Here is a 9,693-nt window from a genome sequence, read left to right as displayed (position 1 = left end):
TGAGAGTATTCCATCATATGTATGGACCCTATTTTGTTTAGCCACTTGTGGCACCTGGCTGCTTGCATCCTCTGGCTCTTGTGAACACGCTACTGTGAGCAGGGGTGTGTGTTTTAGGATGGGAGCAATTGCAGTGCTCTTGCTGGATGCCAGAGGGGCCTGGGGACAACCCGAGCACCAGGCGGGGACAGGCAGACATGCCGGGGAGCCTGTGCTGCTCTCGGTGGCTGCTCTGGGCTAGAAAGGAGGGCACAGGATGGGAGATGTGGGGGACACAAAACGGAGAACTGCAGGCCAGCACAGAGGTGCCCCAAAGCCCAAGGGCATGTGGCCGCCTGCCAGGCCTCCACCTGGCGACCTGGGAAGACTGCTGAATGGCTGGGCTGAGGCCTTTCCCCCAGCGCTAAGCCAGCCTTGAGTAATGGAGCAGAGGCTCCGGCTCCAGCCAGTTTGGGCCCATGGTCTTCAGATCTGTGTGAAGGGTGCCTGAATCATCTCTCCAGCTTCCCTCACTGACCCGGGGGCCAGGTACCCTCTGAACCTCCTTATCTGAACCCCTGGCGGGCTTGTACCTTCCCCTCCCCCAATTTCCCTTTAGGACCCACGGATGTCACACTGCGGTGCCTTCCAGTGTGTGGGGGCGGGCAGGAGCTCCACCTGAACCCAGGCCCGGGACACCGTCCTCGGCCTGATGCCCTGCCCTGGATGCCACCGGACAACAGGGACAGAGTCCTCGGGGCCCAGGCTCCCCACGTCCCTGGAGCTTCTCCCCTGTCCCAACCACGCCCCACAGGCTCAGGGTCCGGGGTCCACTGAACCAGGCGCGGAAGGGGCCGCCCACACACTCCCTCTAGAAGACAAGGCTGCGCAGAGACCTGCGCTGGGATGTCAGCCGTCTCCCTAGGGTCTGCCCCTTTCCCTAGACTGCCAACTGGGCAGAGATAAGGCCTGGGAGTTCAAAGGCCAGAGCGGGAGGCAGCAGGGAGGGGCAGGGCCCAGCCCTAGAGCTCAGAGCCTGGCTGGCCCCACTCCTGCCCTCGGAGCCCAGGGGCCACTTACCAGGGCACCGGGTGGTGGGCCGGGAGGTGCACGCGGAGGGCCCAGGCTCCAGTTGTTCCTGGTGGGGGGCTTTGGCCATTTCCTAGGGAATTTCCCCTGGAGGGTTTGGAGGGGGGAGCCTGGCCAGCACCTAATCGAGATTGCCTCAGATTCCAGTGCATTCCAACACGGACCACAGCCCAGGAGGGGAGGGCCCCACCCCCAAGGAGGGCCTTGAGGCTCTGGGAGTGTTTAAGCTGCTGGAGCCAGGAGGCCCTGCAGGGAAGGCTGCTGGCGGGAGTGGAGTTGGGGCCTTGTGGTGGTTTCCACAAATCTCCACCCCAGGCCCCCCTGGCTTGGGGGCAGCCCCTGGAGGGAGGGCCACGGGGAGCAGCACCCAGATGAACTGAGTCTCCCTCAAATCGAGTTCCTCTGCCAAGTTTATGCCGAGCCTCTCCATCCTAAACATTATTCCTTGTTTTGTCCCATACCTGTGCTCCTCAAGACAGAGGAGTGTCAGAGAAAGGAGGGGACTGAAACCCAGCAGGACCCCGTGGGGCCCTCCTGAGTACAAATCCTTTCCAGTCCCTGCATTTGTTTGTAGTAAATAGGCTTTATTCAACCTCTTAAGAACTTCTGCGACTTCTAAGGGCAGATTCAAACAGTTGCTAATCAGGGAAGTAAGGAAAGCAGAAGCCAAGGAGGAGCCTTCAAGAAGCACAGCCTTAGGGCAGGGTCCCGGGTTCCAGGAACTGAGGCCCCCATCCAGGTGGAGGATGGTACCTTTAGGCTGAGCACAAAGTCCCGGAGCCCTGCGCTGCTGACTCCCAGTTACCCACCCTGCAGCCCTCACCCAAATTCTGCCTATTAAAAACTCCCCCAAAACCGCCGGGGAGGGGAGTTCAGCGTTTTTGAGCACTAGCTGCCTGTTCTCCTTTGCTCGGCCCTGCGATGTTTTGGTCTCTTTGGCCTCTTGGTGCGTCGGACACACAAACTCCTGTCCGGTAACAAGACCCTTGAGGGAGCAGAGGGGCGGCCCTGTCCCACAGTCCTGGAGGGCCGCCCCATCCAGAAGGGGCCCAGCCATTGCCCCCTAGGACAGCAGCTCCACACTCTAGGGAGGACCTGCCGCTGGAATGGTTAACCCACAACGCCTCTGGCAGCCAATCACAGAGCCCTGCGGGAAATGCCTGCGGAGATCCTCGTGCCGGGGCCGGGCGGGTCCCAGCCCAGCCCAGCCCCAGTCCGGCACCTGGCAGCCCTGGTGCACACAGCCACCCCAAAGCAGGAGGACTCAGGGGCTGCAGCATGGCTGTCTGGGCCCGGCTGGAGCTGGGGCTGCTGCTGGCAGTGCTGGTGGTGTCCGTGACGGCAGTCCAGCCCGCCCGTCTGCTGACCTTGCTGTCCTCAGGCCAGGGTGCTCTGGACCGTGTGGCACTGGGCAGCCTGTTAAATACACTGGCGGCCCGTGTGCACTGCACCGACGGGCCGTGTGGAAAGGTAATGGCCCCACCCGATGGGTCCCCCAGCCCCAGCCCGCCGCTCCACCCTGAGGACCGGCAGCAAAGGGCCCTGGGCAAACTCCAGGAGGCGGGCCGAGCATGGTGGCCCAGCACCTTGGCCTAGCACCCTGGCCCTGCCTGCAGGCCTGAGCCCATCCTCCTCCGCTCCATGTTCAGACCCACCTGTTCTCCCTGGGTTGGGGGGTGAGACTGGGGACACACGGCTCCAGGATCCCTGGGCTGCGTCCCCCATCCCCACACCGTCAGTCCCCTGGCTATCAAATTGGCAGAGTCTCCAGGAAGAAACCACCCTGGGATGGTGGGACCCCTGCCCCGGACCCCTCCACGTGTGCACTCCTGACCCTAGGTGGGGACTGGCGAGGGGAACAAGAGAGCAGATGATGGGGAGGTGCGAGTGTGAGAGATGGAAGGGATGGCGGTCCATGTGTGGGGCCCCTCAGGGAAGGGGGCAGCTCCAGGGCTACAGATGCCTGGCCCCTGCCCACCTGTCTCTGCCCACAGTGCCTATCTGTGGATGATGCCCTGGCCCTGGGCAGCCCTGAGAAGTCAGGGGCCCCCTCAGGTCCAGTCCTGGAACCCAGGCACATCCCCCGCCTCAGTGCCGCTGCAGCCCTCTACCTCAGCAGCCCAGAGGCCACATGTACTGATGTCCGGGCTGGCCTCTGGGCCTCCCGCGCTGACCGTCTCCTGGCCCTGCTCGAGGGCCCTGAGGCCTTGACCCCAGGCCTGACCAGGCTGCTGCAGAGGATTCAGGCCCCGGCTCAGGCTGCTGGCCAGTCCACTTCAGAGGTAAGGACACAAGATGGATCAGAGGGGATCAGGACCCCTGGGGGATGGGCCTCAATGCCTTCCAGGGCCCCTGAGGGAGTTTTGGGGACACACTCAGCAGGCTGGGCTTGGGGAATCACAAGTGGACGCTCACCACTGAGGAGGGCAGGGCTGCAGGGGCCCCAGGAGCGACCCTCACCATGGGTGGGGCTGAGAAGGCTTCTGGGGCGATCGGAAGGAGACCAGGGGGCAAGGAGGGCTGGGCCAGCTGGGCCAGGGAAAGGCAGGGCTATGGTATCAGGGAGGAGCCCAAGGGAAGACAGGGGCCAGCCCAAGTCTTAGGTGAACAGGAAGAGGCGGGTCCGGGGTCAGGGGTGTCCTGGGGGCACTAGGGCAACAGCAGAGCAAGAGGCCAGGAAGCCAGCTCTGCCGGCAAAAGGCTGAGGCCGGGCTCCTCCCCAGGCCTGTGTGGACCTGCCTCAGCTGCTGGCAGAGGCGGCAGGGGCAGGGGCACCCGGCAGCCCCGGCCCAGTGCTGGCTGCCCTGCTGGACCATGTCAGGAACGGGGCCTGCTTCCGGGCCCTGCCGACCCCCCAGTACTTCGTGGACTTCGTGTTCCGGCAGCATGACAGCGAGACCCCCAACATCACACTGGCTGGTGAGGCCTGAGCTGGGCCACAGGGCAGAGGTGCCTGAGCCCCAGCCTCCATGTCCCTGGGGAGGTCAGGGCTGGAGCCCACACAAACTTTGTGATTCTGTCCTTCCTGCCAGAGCTGGCGGCCTTGATGCAGCGCCTGGGGGTGGGTGGAGTGACCGAGACCCATGATGACCACAGTGACCACAGTCATCTGGGAGAGGAGGCTGAGCACAAGGGCCCTGTGGCCCCTTCCACCCCCAACAGCAGCTCCAGTGTGTGGGACACAGTGAGCAGCCCATGAGCCCTAGTCCTGGGGAGAGGTGGGGTCTCCCCAGTCTGCTCAGGCCCCTGATCCCAGTCTTGTCACCCCTCCCTCCCTCCAGTTATGCCTGAGTGCTGGAGATGTGATGGCTGTGTATGGGCTGTCGGAGCAGGATGGGGTGACCCCGGAGGCCTGGGCCCAACTGAGCCCTGCCCTGCTCCAGCAGCAACTGAGTGGGGCCTGCAGCCCCCAGTCAGGGCACCCCACCCAGGACCAGCTCAGCCAGGTGGAAAGTGAGTGCCCACCTCCCCCGCTGTGCCCATCTGGCTGTGCCCAGGGCGCTGGCATCATGGAGGTGGGACTGCAAGGAGGGAAGGGAGTGGTCGCTGGGCTGGGGAGGGGTGGGGAGAGCTGGGCCAGGGCTGGCAGGAGAAAGAGGCATTGGAGGAGAGGGGTCACAGGGCATATGGGGGCCTGGGAGGGAAGAGGATGGGGTTTTGAGGCCAGAGGGCTAGTATGAGAGAGGCCTGGCCTGCACCTGACCACCTGCAGCCCTGGTGGACTCCAGCTCACTCCTGGACCCCACCCGGACACCCTTCCCTGGGAAGCAGGGGGTCAGGGGCTGAGGTTGGAAGGAGGCTCCCACCTCAACCCTCATTGCCCCCACCCGCAGGGTACCTGTATGGCTCACTGGCTACACTGCTCATCTGCCTCTGCTCCATTTTCGGGCTCTTGCTCCTCACCTGTGCCAGCTGCAGCACTGCCACCCACTACATCATCCAGACCTTCCTGAGCATGGCTGTAGGCGCGCTCACAGGCGATGCCCTTCTGCACTTGATGCCTAAGGTTGGCCCCAGCCTGCCAGGACCTTCCTTGCCCACCAAGGACTCCTCTACCCAGCCTTCCCTCCAGGCCCACCCTCTTAGGGCCCTTCCCTGACCCCCTAACCCCTCTCCTTGTCTGTGGAGAGGAGGCCCTGAGGCAACTGGCCCCGTACCCCTTCCCCCCAGGTGCTGGGGCTGCACTCGCATGATGGGGAGGGCCTCAGCCAGCAGCCTACCTGGCGCCTCCTGGCTGTGCTGGGTGGCCTCTATGCCTTCTTCCTGTTCGAGAGCCTCTTCAACCTCTTGCTACCCCTGGACCCTGAGGTCAGGTGCATGGGGGCTGGATGCAGGGACGGGAGAGGTGGGGGAGGTGTGGTGGACCCTGAACCACTGTCCCCTCAGGACCCGAAGGACAGGCCCTGCAGCCATGGCCACAGCCACGGCGGCCACAGCCACGGTGTGTCCCTGCAGCTAGCGCCCAGTGAGCTCCGGCCGCCCAAGCAGCCCCACGAGGGCTCGCGTGCAGACTTGGTGAGCTGTCCTTGTGCACACATCCCTACCGGATGTGGCACGGAGCCCTGTCCGCACTCCCAGCCCCCACGCCAAGACTTCTGCCTCTGGCCAGATCTGAGGACTAGCCCCAGGCGCCCCTCCTCCACCTGCTGGCCCAGAGGCTCATCTACGCGGACCCTGTTCCCCTTTCCCAGGTGGAGGAGGAGAGCCCAGAGCTGCTGAGCCCAGAGCCCAGGAAACTGCGCCCTGGTGAGCCCTGAGGGAGGCCCGGGAAGCTTTGGGGGGTTCAGGCGTTTGGCGCACAGCGCAGGTGCTGGCCGGGGGCGGGGCTCGGGGGCTCGGAGGTGTGGGACCAGGACGGCGTTCGCCCATCCCCGCTCTGCCCGCAGAGCTGAGACTGCTGCCCTATGTGATCACGCTGGGCGACGCCGTGCACAACTTCGCGGATGGTCTGGCCGTGGGCGCCGCTTTCCTGTCCTCCTGGAAGACGGGGCTGGCCACCTCGCTGGCCGTGTTCTGCCACGAGGTGCCCCACGAGCTGGGTCAGCTGTGCGGGGTTCGGGTAGGGGGCGGGCCTTGTGGGCGGAGCCGGCTCGGAGGGGGCGGGACTGTCTGGGTAGGGGGCGGGGCTTGCCTGGGGTCGGTTGGTTGATTGGCCGGTCAGCTGGGCCGGACTACAGGGGCCGGGCCTGTCTGGGGTTGGGCGGGGCTCTCGTCCTGACCCGCCCCGCCCGCCCCAGGGGACTTCGCGGCCCTGCTGCACGCCGGGCTTTCGGTACGCCGGGCACTGCTGCTAAACTTGGCTTCGGGGCTCACGGCCTTCCTCGGCCTCTACGTGGCGCTCGCGGTCCGCGTCGGCGAGGACAGCGAGACCTGGATCCTGGCGGTAGCCACCGGTCTCTTCCTCTACGTGGCGCTCTGCGACATGGTCAGAGAAGAGGGCGGGAGGGGACTGCCCTGGGCGCTCCTGCCCTGAGCAGGAGCGCTGAGTTGGCCTCTGACCCAGGGCCCACCTCCTCCTCAGCTCCCGGCCATGCTGAACGTGCGAGACCAGCGACCCTGGCTCCTCTTCCTGCTGCACAACGTGGGCCTGCTGGGCGGCTGGACCGTCCTGCTGCTGCTCTCTCTGTATGAGGATAACATCACCCTCTGATACCTCTGCCCCGCTTTTGGCCCTTGACTCTGGCCCCTGGCCCTGGATTATCTCAGACTCTTAGAAGTGGCAGCCACACCCAACGTGTAGCCACGCCTGTGGCCAGCCAGGTACCCCGATAACCCCAAGCCTTTGAGAGTCTCCCTCCCCCAGGCCACAGTGCCCAGCTTCAATAAAGACATTCTTGTCCTTGGAGTGTAGCCTGCTCTCCTTGCTCAGAGGGAAAGGTCTCCCACCTTTCTTGGCTCCCTCTCTCCCCAGAGCGGTGCCTGTTGCCTGAAGAAGAGCCAGGATAACTGCTCAGGGACCTCCAGGCAGCCAGCCCTAGTGCCCCTAGTCTGTAATGTGGAGACCCTCCCTGGGGAGCAAAGTTAGAGAAATTGGCCGGCTTCTGTGGGCAGCAGGTAGTACCTGGTGTCCAGTCAGGAATCAAACTTGTTTACGTATAGCAGGAAAAACCAGAAAACAACCAGCCATCCTTATGCCGATGAGGGCTTTTTTCTCTCTCATGAAAAACGGGTCTGGAGATAATCAGACCGGAGTGTGTGGCAGCCCATGGTCAGTAGGGACCAGGCCTCTACTGGCTCTGCTCCACTGTCCTCAGCAGAAGTGTCCATTTCAGAGTTCCCTTGGGATAGTTTCCTAGGGAACTCTTCCTCTAGGAGAGGACTCGCAAGCCCACCACAAACTGGGTGCCTTAAGACAATAGAAGTTAATTCTCTCCCAGTCTGGAGGCAGAAGCCTGAGATCAATGTGTCAGCAGGCTATGCTCACTCTGAAGCCTCCAGGGGAGAATCTGTTACATGATCTTTTACTGGCTTCTGGTGGCCTCGGGTGTCCTCGGCTTGTTGTGGCAACATAACCCCAGTCTCTGCCTCGGTCTTCACATGACCCTCTTGTGTCTGTCTCTTCTCTTCTCAAAAGAACACCAGGACATCATGTTAGATTCCTGGCTCACCTTACTCCAGCGTGACTTCATCTTAACTGATTCCATCTGTAATGGTCCTATTTTTTCAGTTACAGTTACATTTTGAGGTACTGTGGGTTAGGTTTTCAATATATCTTTTTCAAGGATACAGTTCAATCCATAACAGCTCTCATGGGCATTAGCTATCACAGGTGCCCTCCAGGTAGCAGAAAGGAGCTAAGAGGAAAGAGCAAAAGGAGTAAGGGCCCAGGGGATGTGAGATTCAGTCTTTTGTTCACCCAATAGCACCAGCATAAGAGCAGGAGAGTGGCAGGCAGACTTACACTCCATTAGGTCCACTTGGGCTGAAGGCAGGTAGCTGCCACCTGCCAGGAATCTGAGGCAAATGGGCAGGAAGGACCATGTCTGAGAGCTCCCTGGCCTGACACAGGTGGCCAGCTGCCCTAGCCTCTCCACGAGATGCTGATTCTTCTAGAATCTTCACCAACCCTGTAAGAAGAGTCTGGGAATTACCACCTCCCTTATAAAACCAGGCCACAACACTGGACACGCAGAGATGGCCTGGCATGAAGGAAGATGCAGAAAACCACTAGCTCCCAGTACAGTGCTGCCCCAGGGACATATTGAGGGTGTATCCTGGACTGTAGTGGGGACCCAAGCTGCAGGGGCCGAGGGAGAACTCCACTGCCTTTTGGAGGACCAGGCCCTCTGAATGGTGGAGCTAAGTACTTGAAGCTGCCAGGGCTTGGACTGGCAGCCTCATCACACCCTCCCCAGCCATAGATCACCTTCCAGCCCATCACGGTCTCCTTCCAGCAACTTCAAGCCACCACTTCTGCTGACGGCCTCCTCTAGTTTCCCACTGAAGAAGCAGACCCGCCAGACAGGCCCACATCTGCCTTCCCACTGCCAGCCCTACGACCTCCCAGCCCCTCTGCCCACCTTCCCCTCTGCTCTGACTGGGACAGAGCTATATCCTGCTCGTTGTTGCTCCTCCCAGGACTGTGCTCCTTCAGCATCTCTGGCTGTCTGCACTGACCACCTCTCTCCCACAGACAAACTCTCATCCGTTTGTTAGGGCATTTGCCGTGTGCCAGGCTTGAGGCTGGGGGTCCTGTGGTGACTGATGTGGGAGCCATGACTGTGTCTGTCTGCCTTGGATGTGGAGAGTCAGTGTCCAGGCCACGGCCCAGCTCTGCCCTGCTGCCTCCTCCAGCAGATCCTCATGGTGGTTCTGACTACAGTTAGTTTTTGTTTTGATTTTTAAAGGGGCTTCATGTAGTTCACGGGTCACACACCTGTCTGGGCATCCAAGTGACCCTTGGCCTGCCCATCAAGTGTCCAGACTGGAGTTCTTGTTGCTGACATGAGCAAGTGGGCAGAATTTGGATGACATAAACACATATTTCTATGTCATTTTCTTGGGTGTGACTATACCTTTTTATTTGTTTTATTTCTTAAGATTCTGTTTCTAAATCCCAGACCTGTCTGAGGGTATTTAGGGCGAATCCCTGCCAAGTGAGGAGAGGTCTGCTGAGCTGGGCGTGGTCCTGGCTCCAGGGTCCTCTAAGTGGGCAGCTGTGCCAGGTCTGGAGAGAGATCAGTGGGGAAGACGCGAAAAGCGCTGGGAGAGGGGCCAGCCGCACCACCGGCAAACACGTGACCGCCAGTGCCAGGCAGGGCCGCAGGTCGTCAACGCGTGTGTTTTGGTGGTGGTAGGGGAACCGTTCTGCGGAGGGAACACAGCGGAGACGGGACGTGGCACCTCTCCAGGAAGCTCTCCCCAGCTCTGGATTAGTCGGGCCTCCGGCACTTGCCGGAGCATAATTTGTCGCGTGTTTGTGTCCGGGGGGGTCTCTTCGCTCCCGGCTCCGTACTGCGTGGCTCTCCTGGCTGAGCCGGGCGCCGGCACCTGGCGGGACGCCTCGCACACGTGAGCGTGGTGCGGGAAAGACCTCGCCTCTTCCTGCGGGCGAGACCCTCCACGGGGAATCCATCGTGGGGTCCTGGGGCGGGAAGGACCCCGGCCCGCCGTCCCTGAGCCGCC

General features: G+C 62.0%; 1 protein-coding gene across 2 annotated transcripts; it reads left to right on the top strand.

Moving 5' to 3' along the window:
- Positions 1–2,346: 2,346 nt before the first annotated feature.
- Positions 2,347–6,913, top strand: SLC39A4 (solute carrier family 39 member 4). 2 transcript variants are annotated; one of them, XM_010961180.3, is made up of 12 exons: positions 2,347–2,538; positions 3,063–3,350; positions 3,792–3,987; positions 4,101–4,252; positions 4,350–4,521; positions 4,902–5,074; positions 5,239–5,376; positions 5,455–5,583; positions 5,760–5,814; positions 5,955–6,107; positions 6,306–6,493; positions 6,590–6,913. In XM_010961180.3, the coding sequence occupies exons 1-12, from the start codon at positions 2,347–2,349 to the stop codon at positions 6,716–6,718; spliced, it is 1,965 nt and encodes a 654-aa protein (XP_010959482.2). In that variant the 3' UTR covers positions 6,719–6,913. The 2 variants fall into 2 exon arrangements, with proteins under 2 accessions (XP_010959482.2, XP_010959484.2); XM_010961182.3 differs by lacking the exons at positions 4,101–4,252; positions 4,350–4,521.
- Positions 6,914–9,693: the final 2,780 nt, after the last annotated feature.

The sequence above is a fragment of the Camelus bactrianus genome, chromosome 25 (genome assembly GCF_048773025.1).
Source record: "Camelus bactrianus isolate YW-2024 breed Bactrian camel chromosome 25, ASM4877302v1, whole genome shotgun sequence".
Lineage (NCBI taxonomy): Eukaryota > Metazoa > Chordata > Mammalia > Artiodactyla > Camelidae > Camelus > Camelus bactrianus.
This window is presented reverse-complemented; position numbering and strand designations above follow the sequence as displayed.